The sequence below is a fragment of the Cololabis saira genome, chromosome 18, assembly GCF_033807715.1.
Source record: "Cololabis saira isolate AMF1-May2022 chromosome 18, fColSai1.1, whole genome shotgun sequence".
Lineage (NCBI taxonomy): Eukaryota > Metazoa > Chordata > Actinopteri > Beloniformes > Belonidae > Cololabis > Cololabis saira.
Window position 1 is genome coordinate 8,937,511 of NC_084604.1, and position 18,711 is coordinate 8,956,221.

Here is an 18,711-nt window from a genome sequence, read left to right on the forward strand (position 1 = left end):
CTGACCGCTTCTTTATTTCATATACGGTGCAGTTTTCAGAGTACCACGTTTACAGCTTCCACCACAAGTTCCCACTCAGTTTTTCTTCCTCTTACTGTTAACACCAGAGGACGGACAACCAAAGAAGACAGCTTTGCACGCCTCCTCTTCTGACAGGAGTGTCTTCACCTCACAGTTGGTGTATTTTCTTTTCTTCACACTTGCTTTCAGGATTTTCCATCGTTTGGTTGATCGGTTTCCCACAAGTATTTATACTCATCATCATATTCAAATGACTCTACTTGAGGGAGGAGAGTCGTGCTCCTGCATGTGCAGGGATTTGGGCTATGCCGTTTTGAACACCTGAATTTCTTTTTTGCATTAAGATTTCTGGATTCACAATGAAATTCACGCACTTTGTAAATGAGGACAAGACCCCAGCTACAAAAGAGTATACTTCCCTCTTAAAAGATAGTTTTTATACACCTTTGTTTATGTAATAACTGATCGTTACGTTCCTAGAGACAACTTGTATTGTAAATAGGGTTGCCACCTTTCAGAAATAGAAATAAGGGACGCCCCGATTTCAGCAGCGCAGGAGCCAAAAAAAAAGCCCCAAAACTTCTAAACTGAATAAAAATGTGTTTATTTTATATGAAAAAACAAAATGCTTTGATTTAAAGTTTAAAGTGCTTTAATAGCATTGAACTTGCATGGCTGTACAGACGACCATACTAGTAACTGAAATAGCCTCCTATGCTCTGTATGTCCACATCAGCCAAGATGTAATATAGCCTACAGGTGAAGAATATGGTGTAAAAGTTAATTTATTTCAATAATTCAACTAGAATATGGTGTAAAAGTTAATTTATTTCAATAATTCAACTAGAATATGGTGTAAAAGTTAACTTATTTCAATAATTCAACTAGAATATGGTGTAAAAGTTAATTTATTTCAATAATTCAACTAGAATATTGTGTAAAGGTTAATTTATTTCAATAATTCAACTAGAATATGGTGTAAAAGTTAACTTATTTCAATAATTCAACTAGAATATGGTGTAAAAGTTAATTTATTTCAATAATTCAACTAGAATATGGTGTAAAAGTTAATTTATTTCAATAATTCAACTAGAATATGGTGTAAAAGTTAATTTATTTCAATAATTCAACTAGAATATGGTGTAAAAGTTAATTTATTTCAATAATTCAACTAGAATATGGTGTAAAAGTTAATTTATTTCAATAATTCAACTAGAATATGGTGTAAAAGTTAACTTATTTCAATAATTCAACTAGAATATGGTGTAAAAGTTAATTTATTTCAATAATTCAACTAGAATATGGTGTAAAAGTTAATTTATTTCAATAATTCAACTAGAATATGGTGTAAAAGTTAATTTATTTCAATAATTCAACTAGAATATGGCTTAAAAGTTAACTTATTTCAATAATTCAACTAGAATATGGTGTAAAAGTTAATGTATTTCAATAATTCAACTAGAATATGGTGTAAAGGTTAATTTATTTCAATAATTCAACTAGAATATGGTGTAAAAGTTAATTTATTTCAATAATTCAACTAGAATATGTAGTAAAAGTTAAATTATTTCAATAATTCAACTAGAATATGGTGTAAAAGTTAATGAAAATACTGTACAAATCGTGTCCCGTATTAGTTCAATACGGGACGCAACATTTTTTTCTCAAATAAAGGACAATTCCGTATTTTACGGGACGGGTGGCAACCCTAATTGTAAAAGACGCTGTAAAAATAAAACTGAATTGAAAAAATACACACAAACACTTTATTTATATAGCCCCCACCCAGACTTAAGTTAATATTATAAAATACTATTATTTCTACATGTCATGAATAGATATTTTATTCCTGACAGAACAAAGGAAACGACAGTGAGACATTTCCCCATGCCGTTCAACGTGACCTCAGATTATAATGATGGTGCCAATAAAAGTTAGGACATGAAGAAAGGTCTGCAAAAGTTATACAAAGGAGGAACCCTGGTCGTAGGTCGTGAGCTCAACTAGTTACAGGAGACATGATGGGCAGTAAAAGATGGAGGGTCTCGGAAGAAAAGGAGGACAGTTTCTTCAGTCTCAGAAAAATGTATGGTACAAACTTTAAAACCGTCTCAGGATCACGCTCCTCAGCATAAAACCATTTAGACTGTCAATCTCTCATCACTTACAGCAGAAAATCTCATCCAAATATTCAAAGACTGGAAATCTCTAAGTTACATCCAGGATTAGAGTAACATCTGCTTCATCCAGATGTGGGTTTGGGGGAGATCTTGAACCTCAGGAAGATGATGCTGGACATACATTCATCTGAAGAGCAGGGCTTTGTTGTGGAAGAGGGAAGGTCCAGATCAGAACATGATGGGCTGCTGAGCAGCTCCTCTCCTCCAAACAAGGAAGGGAAAGCATTCATCTCCAGAACTCCATCAGCTAGTCTTCTCAGCTCCAAACCGATCTAGACCGTTGTCAGAAGAAGAGGAGAACCTCCACGGAGGGAAACATGTCCAACCTGTTCTGTTTGTCGCTGACAGTAAGTGTACCAGAAGAGTTCCATCGTAAACAGGAAACCAGGCAAAGCCGGGAGCTGTGAAGATCTTTAAATGAAGACGGAACACCAGGAAATCATTTTAGCCTCATATCTGATGCTGCAGCTCACACATATTTGGTCTCAGAAGCTCTGATGGACCAACATGGCCACTCCTGCAGCCAGACCCAACAACAGCTTCCTTTTCACGTCAAAACTGCAGAATCCAACCCTCAACCCTCAACCCTCAACCCCCACCACAGCAACGCCATGTTTGTTTATGGCCAGAACCTCCTGGTTCCTGTTAGCTCTCTGGTGTTTTGATCAACAGCAGCCAAGGCTTCCAGGTGAGAAACTATAGTGTGTCATGTTAATGTCACCATGAGTCCCTGAGTCTCTGTAGGCTTGTTTGTTATTGTGATTGTCTACAGATCTGAGTTAAAGAGACGTGCTCCATTAGGAACCACGCCAGGATCTCAGTTCTTTCTGATGTTTTAGATACTTTGGGTGTTTCTTGGTATTCCCAATAATGGGGTTTGGGGTTTTGGCTGATTCCAGGTTGAAACACAAAATCTAGTCCTGGAACTTTTTCAGGCTCAGCTCGGAGTCCTGGGTGCTTCATGTTGCATTAAAGACCTAAAGATGTTACTGTAGGTTAGGGATTGTGACTCAGGGTTGAGGACGGTCTAGAATCAGCTCTGAGTCTTGGATGCTCCTGCAATAAAGATGGGACAGATCCATCTGAGATGGTGAAGATGGTGATGAAGATGGATCAGTCTGTGATGGTGATGAAGATGAAGATGGATCCATCTGTAATGGTGATGAAGATGGTGATGAAGATGGTGATGAAGATGGATCAATCAGTGATGGTGATGAAGATGGATCCATCTTCATCTTCATCACCATCACATATGGATCAATCAGTGATGGTGATGAAGATGAAGATGGATTCATCTTCGATGGTGATGAAGATGGATCAGTCTGTGATGGTGATGAAGATGAAGATGGATCAGTCTGTGATGGTGATGAAGATGAAGATGGATCAGTCTGTGATGGTGATGAAGATGAAGATGGATCAGTCTGTGATGAAGTGGACGAAGGTGATGGGGAACACTCCTCGTCTGGTCGGCTCTCCTTCGATGTGTCCGATCTGCAACACAGAGGAGGAGAATCTCAGCAGAATCTCAGCAGCTACAAAAACAAAACGTACTAAACGTGTGGTGCACCAAAAACTTGCGTGCACATTTTTTCTACGTGCATTGTTGGTTGTTCAAAAATCAACTGTAGGTGGATTTGTGTGAACCGCCACGCACGTTTCCCACCCGGGGTAAAGATGTACATACCGCCAAGTCAGTTGACCGAACCCAACTATAAAACCGTGAAATTCTTTTATGTACCAAACATGTTCCTCCAGATGTCCTGAAGTCAAGAGGGATTTGAAAAAAACACCTTCACATTTGAGCACTTATGTCTTACACCCAAACAAGGAAAGAAAACCGCATTCAACCTGGTTCTCCTGCAGATGCCATACTTTAAATCCAGAGTAAACTGATTGTGGCAGGGTGGAGGAGCTGCAGCCACTCAGGTTGATTGGGGCACAGGTGGCCCCAATCAACCTCTCCAACCTGCCTGCCTTCATAAGGCATGGCTGCAGAGCAGCAAGAGGGCTCTCGTCTGCTGCTGGAGCTGCTGAGCTGTCTGGTGCTGTGTTTGTGCACGTGTGGTAAATAAAAGGGTTCTGTAGGAAACTCCGTGTCCTCCTCTATCCTGTCGGTCGGGCCCCGTAGCACTAGCCTTGCTACACTGGCTCCCAACGTGGGGCCCGACGGGATGGAGAAGGGAGGCACGGAGCGGGCCCTGGAGGCACTGGCCCGAGCAATGGCCGACCTGGCAGCCGTGCTTCAGGGCCAGGGTGAGCGGCAGCTCGCGGCACTGGAAGCACTGCTGGCGCCGCAGCCGGCAGGCCGGGAGGCAGAGGCTGCGAGACCAGCGGAGCGACCCACTCCAGCGCCACGTCTGAGGTTCGCCACAGCGGTCCCTGAGGATGCGGTCCCTGAGGATGCGGTCCCTGAGGATGCGGTCCCTGAGGATGCGGTCCCTGAGGATGCGGTCCCGGAGGATGCGGTCCCGGAGGATGCGGTCCCGGAGGATGCGGTCCCGGAGGATGCGGTCCCGGAGGATGCGGTCCCGGAGGATGCGGTCCCGGAGGATGCGGTCCCGGAGGATGCGGTCCCGGAGGCGTCGGAGGCTGAGACTGAGGTCGGCGAGGCGGAGACAGACCAGCTGCTGGAGCAGTGCTGCATCGGGGAGGAGACGGACCTGCGGCCGGAGCAGTGCTGCGTCGGGGAGGGGGTGGTCCTGGACACACACCGGCCACGGATGCCGTCTGGCCCGAGGCCACCCTGGGCCCGGTCCCGAGAGCGGCTTTCTCGGCGGTTACGCCGAGGGCGACCTCCCGACCGGGTTCTGTGGTCGGCCCGTCGCCGAGGACGACCTCCCGACCGGCCTCGGCGGTCGGCCCGTCGCCGAGGACGACCTCCCGACCGGCCCCAGCGGTCGGCCGAACCGGGAAGGCCTGGAGGCGCAGTCTGCGGTTCCTGGCTTCCTCTCCCGCTCCGAGGGGGGCAGGGGGGAGTTGGCTCGGCCGGATGGACCCCGGCCTGAGGTTGGCGATGGGGGTGTGTGGCAGGGTGGAGGAGCTGCAGCCACTCAGGTTGATTGGGGCACAGGTGGCCCCAATCAACCTCTCCAACCTGCCTGCCTTCATAAGGCATGGCTGCAGAGCAGCAAGAGGGCTCTCGTCTGCTGCTGGAGCTGCTGAGCTGTCTGGTGCTGTGTTTGTGCACGTGTGGTAAATAAAAGGGTTCTGTACGAAACTCCGTGTCCTCCTCTATCCTGTCGGTCGGGCCCCGTAGCACTAGCCTTGCTACACTGATAAAGATGTGAACACACATGAATGATGGTGGTGAGGAACACAGACGTCCATCACATGAGATGAAGAACAGCTGACCATCATCTTGATGCAGAACCAGTGAGACCAGTTCTAGAAACCAACAAGGGTCCATAATCCGGTCCAACTAGAAGACCTGGAAGAGTCTGGGGGGGGCAGGTCTTCAGGTACCGCACGGACCTGCTGGTCCAGGATGAAGGTCAGCTGATTTAGGTCACCGTGAGGATCCTTCTGGATCTGAACCGGACCAGGTCACGCTGCGGTTCCGAGCAACGGGAACATTTCAGGGGGAGCTGCTAACGGGTCGGACATCTGTCCGTCATCCATGGGACGACTAAAGCTTGAGTTATGGTTCTGCGTCAAAACGACGCCGTGCCTACGGCGTGTGGTTTTCGTCCACGCAGACCACACGCCGTCACTGACGTGCACCTCCCGAAAATTGTAACTACGCGTCGAGGCAACGCAGACCACACACAGACCGAGAGGGCTGTGATTGGTTCGCTTGGTAGCAACGCATTTCCGGTTTCCGGTTTGAAGCAGTTGTGAACTTTCAGCGCTTTTTTCTTCGTGTATGTGTGATTTTTTTTTGTTTTGGTTTTTTGCACAATAGTTGTCCTTATCTCTTTGATTCACTGTGACCGGAAAACGTCAGATAAACCATTCAGGAAAAGATTGCGAATTACCGGTCACGGGGGGATCTGCACCGCGGAGAAATGGAGTGACGGAGAAGTCCGAAGGGTTCACGACGGCGTCACGGTGACGGCGTGTGCTCTGCGTTGGTTTGACGTAGAACCATAATTCAGGCTTAACATGCTGCTGAGAGTTCGGTTGGTAAGAATTGATGTGACCGGGGCAACAACACGATCCCGGCCTCAGCTGCCTGGCTGGTGACGACCACGACCCCGAATCCGGAGAGTCGCCGGTTCCTCCGGAACGCTGCACAAGTAACCACACAAACCCGGACAAATAAACCCACAACCCTGAACGCAACACAAAGCAAGGAACTACCACACCCAGAATGCAATGCCGTCACTACGACCACAGCACGCCATGCTGTTTTCTTTCACAGCTTAAATGGGAGTAAAACCACCAGATCAATGGTTTTTCCTGAACTCAACTGCTGACAGGAGTCTGGAGCTCTCAGTCCATCAAGATGTCGTCATTTCCTGGTCTGGTGGAGAGGTTTTCATGGATGTTTGTCCTCATCATCGTATTCACGCTGATCTCCTTGAGAGAGGAGCTGGGAGGAGTGTTGTGTTCACGCGTGCGTGAAGTCAGGCGTGCACACAGCTTTGAAGATCGGAATTTCCATTCTTGCGTTGTGTAAGATTTCTGCACGAGGTTTTACGATGAAGTCCGTCCCAACTTTTAAAACGTGACGCCCCTGGTCTGTTCATCCAGACTTCAGGAGTTGAATATTTCATTACCGTCCTCTAGGAGTTCTGAGATGATTTCCAACGCATCAGACACTTACCAACCACTCGCTGTTCTCCTCTCCGTCCACCACGATCACCTCTCCCTCGTTGAATGTCAGCTCATCAGGATGATCAGCAAAGCAGTTGTAGATGGCCTTCACCCTCTGAGGCTTCTGCTTCTGCGCACAGACACACAGACACACACACACACACACAGGTAAATTCAGAAGAACACATTTGAGACCAATCACACCGTCAGCATACGAATGAACCAGAACATTTCCAGTTTGACCAGCAGCTGAGATCCCAGTTGGAATCTACGTAGTTCCTCCATCCAAGGTCCGACCAGACTCTCTTCTCCAGCCCCCCTGGAGATCAGAGGGCCTCCCTCAGCCTTTACTGGATCTACTGGGCATCTTAGGCCCAATCCCAATACACCCCCTACTTTCTACCACTAGCCCTCCCTCACTACCACTACCCCTAAAAACGAAGCCACAGATTTTAGGGCACTTGAAATCTTCCCAGGGGCCTGTCCCAATACTCCCACTACCCCTACTTTCAGCACCACCACTAAAATCAGGAAGCTGGGAGCCAAACGCTGTTTTAATTTCAGCTGTAGCGCTGTTAATATGCCACTTTATTAAGTTTTAATATTTTTTCATGCGTAAAAGTAACCGTTAAGATCCCCAATCTGGGCTCAGTTTATCCAAATAACGCCTGTTAAGAAATTTGATCTGATGTTTTTGGAGATGAGAAGGCTCGGAGCAGCAGCAGCAGCAGCAGCCGGAGAACAGACGTGATGGCCCTGCGCCATCGTCCCGGGGGAGAAACCTGCAGCTCTGTGGAGAATTACCACTGGCTGAAATAAATCATTTAGGAAGATAAATGTTGGTTTAATAGATGAAATCTAACAGTTGTAGCTACGCATGTTAAGAAATTTGCTCTGAAGATTTCGGGATTTCTGTCTGCCGGCTCCGGGAGCTGATTTATGGTTCCGCATCAAATCGACGCAGAGCCTACGGCGTACGGCGCGCATCGCCGCGTTACCTACGGCGTAGGCTCTGCGTTGGTGTAACGCGGGACCATAAATCAGCCTTTATTCTGGCGAGGTTTGAAAAAGACTTCGCAACAACGGGTAAACTAGTGATTATGTACATTCACTGAGTGAATATTACGAAAGTAAAATATATATTTCTCGCTAAAATGTAATCAAAACGCATTTTTATGCAGAAACTAATTCAAAATATTGATTTTATTCACTAAAAAATAAGAAATGACGCCATGTTTTTTTTTTTTGATTCAGTCCGCAAATGAGGACGAAAAGCATTCAGGGAAATCTTTCTGTCACTAGTTCAGCTTGTCAGCATCGGAAATCCCTACGTCCGTAGGGACAGATTCATAGCCACTACACTAGTTTTCTCCACTCCCCCTAGGTGGAAAGAGGAATTGGGACACCACTACCCTCACGGGAATGCGCAAAATTTAGGGGTAGGGCTGAAAACGAGGGCTAGGGGGAGTATTGGGACAGGGCTTTACTCTACTTCTACATGCTCCCCCTTGGTCAGATCATACATAACAACGTTCCTCACCACAGCTATGCACATGACACCCAGATTTACTTGGTTCTTTCACTAAATTACTTGTCCATTAGACTCTTTCTGGCAGTGGTTGCAGCATGTGAATATCTGGATCCAATGAGGCTTCTTTTGATTAAATCAAGGCAAGACATAAATCTTTCCATTTGGTAACAAATTAGAAAGAATAAAAGTTGCTGTCCATCTTAAATCAGGAAGGATCCCGATAGATAAAAACCCAGGATAGAAATCTTGGAGTTTTAATGAACTCTTGATCTTCACGACATCAAGACTGGAACGAAAACAGTGTTTTATTACTTCAAACATCAACAGTAAGAGATCTGATCCCGAGAGAAGATTTAGAGGAGCCTCCATCTCCATCAGCTACAGTCGCCTACAGAACAGACCTTAAATGTTTGTTAGTTTATAGGTCAAGGAACAATATGGAGCCAGACTACATATCTGATGTTCTTGTAGAATACATTCCAGGTACAGTTCTTTCAGTTAGCTGGTAGAACGACGAGTTATAACTAAACATGGTGAAAATACATTTAGCTACGACAACGCACATAGATGGAATAAACTTCCTCTTGATATTAAACGTGCACCAACTCCAGACACTTTTAAAGTTAAACTGAAATCTCTGCTGTTCTTTAGTTCTTTGGTTCAGTCTGAATTTACTTTGCGGTTTTTACTCATCTATTCTAATCTTGGTTTTATTAAGGACTGGCGTCAGGACTCACAGAGAAGGTGCTTCTGGGTTTGGGTGTTGGAGGAGCAGGACTTTGAGGGGATTTGGGCTTTAGACCTGCACAGGGAATAAAAGCAGGTTTTAGAAAGCATCAGGAACAAAAATAGAAGGATTCTTGTGAGTCCAGAGTGTGTTGGTACCTTGTCTGTCCACACGTCCAGTGATGCTAGGAGGTTTTCTCACAGACCTGAAACCAGTTGAAATTATAGTTCAGTTCCAGATCTGGGGCCAGATTCACCACCCAAAAACATCTAAAATGGGAAAGAGCTGTTGTGGGATCGACTGTACTCATAGATTTAGCAAGAAATCGGAGTTTTACAGACTGCCGAAAAATAAACTTAAGAGAGACAAATGGATCGCTGTAATTCTCAGAAACGACTGGATTCCAGGCACCGAAACGTGGATTTGTGGTTCCCATTTTGTATCAGGTAATGTTGGATTTTTGGGTAGCTAACGTTAAACGGTCAAATCATAAAGTTCTGTGTCCTCATCACTTTAATTTTTACAACAAATCCTGCCTTGAAGTCGGACCAACCGTCCAGATTTTTGTAAGCCTTCAAGCTTTGCTTCGTAGAAATTAAGTACATATAAATATCAGGAAACTGGATTCGTGGCCAAATATTAATGTCCATGGACCACTGGTTCTTGGTAACTGTACCAAATATTAATGTCCATGAACCACTAGTTCTTCAGGTAACTGTACGGGTCACTGTCAAGTCCAACTGCCTTTAATTTAAGCCCATAATCAGCTGTTATCCCGTCTTCTCCACAGTTTCTCTACTAGTTGCAGCCATTTTTGTGGCCGTGATCCAGTGGGACAGTGACGTCAATGCATTCCCTCTATAAGAGACCAGCAGAGACCTGGCACATGCTGGCCAATATAAACCAAAACAGACTTGTTCCCTGTAAGGTCCAGACCTACCCGGATGCAGACTTGGGAGTCTTGGTTCCCGGCGGTCCCGCTGCTTTGCTGGCCTGGTGGCCGGGCATGTGTGGGGGGAGTGGGGGGGCTTTGTAGCGGGGCGGGGGTGGGACGGGAGGTCCTTCTGGTGGGGGGGGCAGGGGCGGCAGGGGGGTGTTCTTGGCAGACAGGGCCTTGGTCTCAAACATGCTGGACCGCTTGTTGACTGGTGGAGGAGCAGGGGCTGCTGGGAGCACTGGTGGAGGAGAAAAAAACAAAATCCCTCAGTTCGGTCTGCCAGGAAGTTAAAAATGTTCTGGTTCTTACTTGCTACGTTCACAAGACTACCTGTTGCTCTCTGTTCCTTTTGCCCGTACTGAACTGGGCAAAAGAGCCTTTGTTTATTCTGCTCCTTCAGCCTGGAACATATTACAATATGACTGGAGGCTAACAGAGGTCATTTCTCTGAAAATGTTTTAGTCTAAATTGAAAATACTTGAGGCCGACTCCATTACATGTACCTGTTTCTTGTGATTTACTTGCTTTTTTTTAATATATGTTTTTATTGGCAGATTGTTTCCACAATACAGAGAAAAACAGATGAACATCCTTTTTTTTTTTTTTTTTTTTCTCCCTCTCCCCATCCCTCCCCCCACGGTTATCATCATTAATTGTCTTTGGGAATAGCAAAAAAAAAAATTAAATAAAAATAAAAAATAAAACAAAAAATAATAAAAATAAAAAGATACTAATATAGTGACATAACAAAAAAGTAGTAGTAGTGCAATGAATGTAAACTTAAATAAGAAAATAAAATGAGAACGAAACCGAAATGGGTTATCTAGAGATTAATAATTATTTCTTACATCAATAATTAGCAATTCCAGTAGTAGTCACAAGTTATACTAGTAAACACTTGAGTCGGAATGTTGTCATATATCACCCCCAGAGTTATATACCAATGTAACTGGGCTGTTACTATTCTTAGGGATAGAAAAACGAAAAACAACAAACAACAAAAAACAAAGACATCAGCTCAGTCCTTTGGAAGTACCCTCAAATTTTCAAAATAGGTAATAAATGGTTGCCAGCTCGAGAAGAACCTTTCTAATGAACCTCTAATTGTAAACTTTATTTTTTTCCAATTTTAAGAAATCCATAATATCTTTGAGCCATAAGGCAATAGAAGGAGCTTTGGGGATTTCCACCCCAACAATATTCTACGTCTCGCTATCAGTGTGGTAAATGCTACCATTCTAGACTGTTTTGCGGTCATTTGCTTGCTTTTTTAATTTTAATTGTATTTTATCTGTTGGTGTTTTCTGTCATTTATAACTATGTGTTGTAATTGCTGCTGCCTCTCTTGGCCAGGTCTCCCTTGGAAAAGAGGTTTTTAATCTCAATGGGATTTTCCTGGTTAAATAAAGGTTAAATAAATTAAAAAATGTTTTTTAAAAAAGGACTCCCCAGATCACAATGACGACAATACAGAGATGCTCACCATACATGGATGAGTCCTGCGGGGGGGGGTGAGCGTTGGGGGGGTCGGAGGAGGAGCGCTGCCGTCCCACCGACTCCATGGTGGTGGGTTTACTGGCCCCGGCACCTGCAAGGAAATAGAAGCAGACGCATGGGAGGAAGCTCAAGCAGAAGAGGGGCGGGGCTTCCAGGCGTGCTCGGACCTCTGTTTGGAGCTCTGGGGGGGAGGGGGGGACTGGGGCCCACCGGCGGCAGGTTCAAGTCCAGCATTGTGCCGTACGTCTCGTTGCTGATCAAACTGCTGGGAATGGGAGGCCTGGCTTTGTCTCTGGCTAGTGCTACCAGGCCGGGCGGCACCGGGGCGCTGCCCGGGACGAAGCAGCTGACAGGACGCTCGTCCCGCCGGGTCGGGATGGGCTGCAAGAGAAACACACCGTTTCACTTTGAGACCACGTTTTCCCATAGCCGGGTATTTACAAAAACGGATATTTCCCCCTCTACGTTTTGAAAAATATCCTCGTTTACACGAACCCGCATAGATACTCTGTTAAGGTGCTATGAGCATCCAAACCAGCAGGGGGCAGTGTAACGAGAAGCATAAAGTCATGCTAGCCAATCAGAATACTGGAAAAGAACGCCAACAAATGACACGTGTGAAGCCTGAATAATATGGTTCCGCGTTAAATCGACGGCGTAGCCTACATACGGTGTGCGTCGCCGCGTACCCTACGCCGTAGGCTCTGCGTTGGTGTAACGCGGAACCATAAATCAGCCTTGACTGCCAGTTACTTCCAAGACGGAACGAGAGTCTTTCGTTTGGAGTGACAGAAAAGTGGAGTTACTTTTAAGTGTGACTTTAGAATATAAAACAGGTAAAATACAAGAAAGAATTGACAGTGGCAAAACAAATTGTAAACACAGGTCGCACAAATGATGCTGGTGACGTTTCTGTCGCATAATGTGACGTTCTGAAGCCTAAATCTCCGTTTCCCTCCGTTTACAAGCAAACGTGAAAACAGAGTTTTTGAAAATCTTTTCTTTGGCCGGAGTTTTCAGAAATTATGGTTTTTGGTGACTTTGAGCTTCGTTTGCGTGTAAACGAACGGCCAAAACGCATGAAAACATCACCATTTTTGCTCCGTGTAAACGGGGCCTGAACCAGGTCCCTGGACAAGCCAAACACAAGAACATCGCCAACCTTATCCTCCATCTCGTCCTCGCTCTCGTCCAGGTCATCGTTCTGCAGGCGCCACTCGTACTCCACGTGAACGTGGACATTGAACTTCCCCGTCTGAGCCTGGGTCAGCTGAATGCCACCGGGACACGAAAACTTTATTTATACACACACACACACCTCACAGACAAATGCATCAGTGAGAAGTAAAAGCAGCTTAAATGAGGACGTTCTCAATCACTGCTGAACTTTATCAGAACACAAACTTAAATCTGTCAGCTGATTGGCGGAGTTGGAGCCTGCAGAGTTTAAAAAGTCTCACCAGTTCTTCACATTGAGTGTGTCGCAGCCGTTTAGCGATGTCCAGTGGCGTTTCTCCAGCTTCGTTTGCTGTGGACACAAACTGACTTCAGGAATGCCTTTGCAGTCACGTGGTTTAGCAAGTTTATGTTTTATAAGGGATCCCTGACGTTTCACACTGATTCTTGTCAATTAAACAAGTCACCTTGAACTGCTATAATGCCACTTTTAGTTTAGTTTAGTTGGGAGAAATCTTATGACAGTGTGCAGCAAGAGGATCCATGGTCGTGACTCGTGTACGAGGAAGTCTGAAGTAGCAGAGAAGTATGTCAGGGTGGTGCAGGACATGTATGGGAGCTGCAAGGCGGTGGTGAGGTGTGCAGCAGGTTTTACAGAGGAATTAAAGTGTGAGGTGCATCAAGACCCTCTTCTTGGTTACTATGGTGATGGACAGACTGACAAATGAGTCAGCCACCATTTTCCAGGAATCAACCTGGAAAATTATGTTTTCAGATGACATTGTGATCTGTGGTGAGAGCAGAGAGCAGGTGAACAAGAGGAACCCAAGAGGAATGGTGAGACTACAAGGAGCAGAGATATAGAAGGATTTTAAGTACTTAGGGTCAACAGAGTAACGGAGAGTGTAGGAAAGAAGTGAAGAAATGTGTGCAAACAGGTTGGAACGGGTGGAGAAAAGTGTCAGAGGTGATGTGTGATAAAAGGAGGATCGGCAAGAATGAAAGGAAAGGTCTACAAGGTGGTGATCCCAGAGACGCTGGGTTTAGACACCGTGGTACCGAGGAGAAGACAGGAGCTGGAAGTAGCTGAGGTTAAAATGTTGAGGTTCTCTTTGGGAGTGACCAGCATGGACAGGATCAGGAATGAGGACGTCACAAGGACGGTACATGTTAGATGTTCTGGAGATAAAGTCAAGGGAGACCAGGAGGAGGGATGCTGAAGATATCGGTGGAAGGATGATGAGGTTGGAACTGCCAGGAGGTCGAGAAAGAAGACCAGAGAGGTGATTTACGGACGCAGTGAAAGAGGACATGAGGTTAGTTGGTGTGGAAAAAGAGGATGCAGAGGATGGGGTTAGATCAGTGGTTCCCAAACTGGGGGGCGCTATTGCAGGGGGGGCGCGGCGAGGTTGGAAGGTAGATTAATTTAAAAAAAAAAAAAATATTTAAGATTATTTATTTCTTTAAGATTTTGCCTTCAACACATATGTGCAGTGAGAGAGAGACAGGAAATAGGGGGAAGAGAGAAGGGGAATGACATGAAGTAATGGTCTGGCCAGCGGGAATCTAACCGGGGACCTGCTGCTTCAGGCCACACAACTACCCGGTGCTACTGGAAGGAAGATGCATGTGGAAATCTCTCACCTGCAACCGGTTTGAGAGGATCTGTAACATGAACAAGCCCACCCCACTCACTGAAAAGGTGTGGGGATTAAAACTGACATTTTTGCAGAGCAATTGTTGAAATTTTGATTATTTGTTTAGCTGTTGCTGCTGTTTTTTTTCCTCAGGGAGATGGTTATTTTTGGAAAAAATATGTTGAAAGTAATGCATACTGTATTGTACAGTAAGAAGGAGAAAAGAAATGTGTTGCACACATGAAGCAAGCTCACTCACATCACTGAAAAGATGTGGGGATTAAAGGTGTAATTTTTGTAGAGCAAATGTTCAGATTTTGGCTCCTGTTTGTATTGTTGTTGTTTCAATCTCTGGGAGCTGGTCAGGTTGAAAATCTATTTTTACAGATATTTCAGTTTTTTCGCACATATGTTCAATATATGAAATAAATTGAAGTCGCATTTGAATGCAAAAGATGTGTGTGTCTGTGTTGGGGTCGGGCTCGAAAATTCTGTTATGTACAAAAGGGGGGCCTGGCAAAAAAGGTTTGGGAACCACTGGGTTAGATGGAGACGGAGGATTGGCTGTGGCGGCCCCTGAAGGAGCAGCTCAGATGAGAAGATACCAGTTTGGTTTAGTTATGGGTTTTTCCAGTCAAATCAGAGATGCACCAGATGCCCGACAGAACAGGAGCTTTACGGAAGATTTTTCAGAGATTATCCGAAGGTGTTTCTGTTGTGGTCAAAGGACACTTTGACCACTAAGTTTTTAATGAACAGTTCATGAGTCAAGAAGTCACGTCGTACATGCTAATTACCAGTAAACGCTTCCTAACATGGCCTGTTTCGTTTAATAGTGAGGTTCCCACTCTTAAATGAAACGTTTAATTTTAAAACGAGTTGATCGAAGTGATTACCAGGTATTCATGACTTAATCTGGTATTAAAATAAAAGGACACGCGTGAGATTTCAACAGATGTGCGACATGAAGTATAGATATGATCATGTCAGAGTAAATGAAGATAAAACAGCAGAAATCCAAATAAATCTCCACTTTTAGAGCTCATATCTGTTTGGATTCATGTAATCTGAACCTATAGTTTAGAAAATCCAATCTACAGCATCTCAGCACTTGTTGGCCCAAGATTAATTTTATTTGTGGAACAGTTTTTAGAGGTTTTTGAAGACAAACTTGTTCTACATGTAGTCGCAGCTGTGCCATTTTGTTTTTTCAAGATCTAAACTAGAAAACTAATTTGAACTTGAACAGTTCTTGTTTGTTGGTATCAGTGGCGTCTTCAGGAGGTTCTAGCGCCTCCATGTGGAACAATTGCTGAGCTGTGGGTGTTTCTAATCTAATCAGAACAAGGAACACTGTTTACTCCCATTAACTTGATGAGGTATGCCTCCTTTTGTTTGTTCCAACCAGCGACTTAAGCCGGGCATACACTGTGCGATTATTAGTTTTGAGCCGATTTTCCAGTCGTGCAACTTTTTTTTGATCGGGCCCGATTTCGACCCAAACGTTGCTCGTGCCTCGTGCAGTGTACGTGGGGTAACGACGACAGATTAACACCTCACGTCGAGCTCCCGATCACAAATCGTGAGGTCGCAAGAAAATCAAGCGTGTTTGAAATCCTGGTCGCTCCTCGTGAAGGATTCGCACAGTTGAAGCAGCTACAACCCGATTGGACTCATCCTTTCACAGAGAGCATGCACAATCTCTGATGTCACGTAAAAAACTATTATTTGTAGTTTAAGTGTTGCAAATTCACATTACAAATCATGTTTTAATAGCAAAAAAAGACCGCATTTCCACGTTCGGTGCGTGTCGCCGCGTACCCTGCGCCGTAGGCTCTGCGTTGGTGTAACGCGGAACCATAAATCAGCCTTTAGTGTGTGCTCTGTCTGCTGTTCGGAACAACTCTTTTTTCTCTTCTCATTTTGCTGGGACATCGGGTTCCTCCGCCGAGACACAACTTTTGCTGTATGCGTTCTTTGTTGTGTCAAAAAATGATGCACAGTGCACACACCCAATCAGAAACGGTACAGATATTTTGGGATTTTTTTAATATATATATATATATATATATACATATATATATATATAAAATTATAAAAAAATAAAGGATCCCCATAACCTTTGATCGGGTGGGCAGGACGCACGTTTGGGTTGGAACAGCCTACCCGTGCCCCAAAACCGGCCTCGAGTTCCAGTACACAGAGCAGACGGGAGGATTATGATCGTATAGTGTCAGCAGACGGGAGGATTATGATCGTATAGTGTCAGCAGACGGGTCGCATCCGAGCATCGGGTCGTACAGTGTGAGAACATAATCGTGGGCTCTGAACTTTTGAACTCCGCGATCTAGTCGTGCAGTGTGAGATGGGGCAGTCTCAAACGATTCAAAATATCGCACAGTGTATGCCCAGCTTTACACAGAAACCATTCAGATTTTTCTCAGACTTGTGATTCCTTGAATCTAGTAGAGTTTTCCCACTGGAATAGACAGAAGATATTTCAGTCTTCTTCACACTGGATCTACGCTCGTCTCCTTACTGGTGTTCACCGAAGCTTTTCCTCGGAGCAGCAGCTTCAGACACTCGCTGTTGTCCGTCAGACAGCAGTAGTGCAGCGCCGTGCTTCCTTGGGCCGTCTGCTTGTCCAGGTTCCCGCTGGAAAACACACCAAATATGTGACCTCACGCCCGAGTCTGAAAGACCACCGTGCCCCCCAGAACCTCCAGCCATCACCTACCTGTTCTGAGCCAGGAAGTCAACGATGTGGAGGGAGTTCCTGTCCACCATCCGCACCGCTAGGTGCAGCACCGTCTCTCCAGGTTCCTGTCAGAAACACGGGATTCACACCAGGACAGACACTACAGCTCCTTTTTGATTCCAATATCTATTTCATGAATATCAAACAACAAGATGCATGAGAGCATGCATGCTGAGCTGTCTTGGATGATGGTGGAGGATCGACTAGCATGCAGCCTTATTCTGTTTTTGAAAAACATCTGTACATTACGCAAACCTGGCTTCTTGGTTATGCAGCTTCAAATAATAGACACAGCTATGATACTAGACTGGCCCTAGCTAATCACTTTTCTCTGCCTATGCCCAGAACCAATGCTTTGAAAAAAACAGTAATGTATAGAGCAGTCGCACACTGGAACCATCTACCCCCATGTATAGCTGCAATAAACAAGGTGTCAAGTTTTAAAAGGAGACTGAAGCAGCTGTGATTATGTTGCAAATTGTAAGTATATTATAAATTGAATAGTAAATATATTTTAAATTACTGTAGGCTATGAGTATATACTGTATAGTATAGTAGTAAAAGTATATTATAAATTAAATAGTAAATATATTTTAAATAAGTATATTATATATTAAATAGTAAATATATTTTAAATTATAAGTATATTACAGATTAAATAATAAATATATTTTAAATTGTAAGTATATTAGAAATTGCATATTATATCATACGCTGTGGACTGTTATTGTATACTATAAATTCATATGCTATGGAGTGCAACTGCTGATTTGAAAGAGCTGCAACTATTAGCTATTGTTAAAAAGCTGCAGTTGAATGAATGTTGGGATGGTTCCTATGTAAAACCTTGTGGTTTTATCGTTGCAAACTATTTTTGTTCATAAGTGGATACAGATCTGGTGATAGTAACAAATATTGTTACTTAAGATGTAGATGTTTTTGGTTGGTTATTCAATATTTTATTTTGTTTTTGTTTTAATGTATTATTTTATTCTGGTGAATGTTTTCACCCTTTTTGATTTGTGATTATTGTAATCTTTTGTACGTCTTTGTGTGGACCCCAGGAAGAATAGTCTTCACATGGTGAAGACTAATGGGGATCCATATCAAATAAACAAATAAGATGCCAATAAAAAAACCTAACATAAACAAGGCAAGTTTATTTGAATAGCACTGTAGTAGATGTAGAGGGCTTGGGGTTGAGTGGCGTGCACTGATCGGGTCACGCGGTGTTGGTGGTGATGATGGTGATTAGTAGTAGTAGAATGATCATTTGGTGGCGAGTAGGTAAATGGGGGAAACTTAATAAATGGTATTCTTGAAATAAAAGTTCTCAAATTTGTTCTTGACTTTTTTCTTAACTTTAAGACAACCTTGACCTGTCTTAAGATTTCTTCTGTGAAAAGGTAAGACTCTAATATCACCTTTTTCAACACATTTTAGACAAGTTTAGACTAGTAGGTCATAGTTTGAGGATATACTTTGTAATTAA

General features: G+C 44.2%; 1 protein-coding gene across 1 annotated transcript in view; it reads right to left on the reverse strand.

Annotated features, from left to right (window-relative positions):
• Nucleotides 1–1,849: 1,849 nt before the first annotated feature.
• The window catches only part of asap2b (ArfGAP with SH3 domain, ankyrin repeat and PH domain 2b), a 65,247-nt gene continuing 48,385 nt past the window's right edge, over nucleotides 1,850–18,711 (reverse strand). The window contains exons 18-28 of the mRNA XM_061706931.1: nucleotides 17,199–17,284; nucleotides 17,001–17,116; nucleotides 13,109–13,176; nucleotides 12,811–12,918; nucleotides 11,816–12,029; nucleotides 11,635–11,739; nucleotides 10,155–10,389; nucleotides 9,373–9,419; nucleotides 9,225–9,289; nucleotides 6,967–7,086; nucleotides 1,850–3,692 (exon numbers count right to left, since the gene is read on the reverse strand). Coding sequence (XP_061562915.1) covers nucleotides 3,618–3,692; nucleotides 6,967–7,086; nucleotides 9,225–9,289; nucleotides 9,373–9,419; nucleotides 10,155–10,389; nucleotides 11,635–11,739; nucleotides 11,816–12,029; nucleotides 12,811–12,918; nucleotides 13,109–13,176; nucleotides 17,001–17,116; nucleotides 17,199–17,284 — 1,239 coding nt within the window. The 3' untranslated portion in view covers nucleotides 1,850–3,617. The remainder of the gene's footprint in view (nucleotides 3,693–6,966; nucleotides 7,087–9,224; nucleotides 9,290–9,372; nucleotides 9,420–10,154; nucleotides 10,390–11,634; nucleotides 11,740–11,815; nucleotides 12,030–12,810; nucleotides 12,919–13,108; nucleotides 13,177–17,000; nucleotides 17,117–17,198; nucleotides 17,285–18,711) is intronic.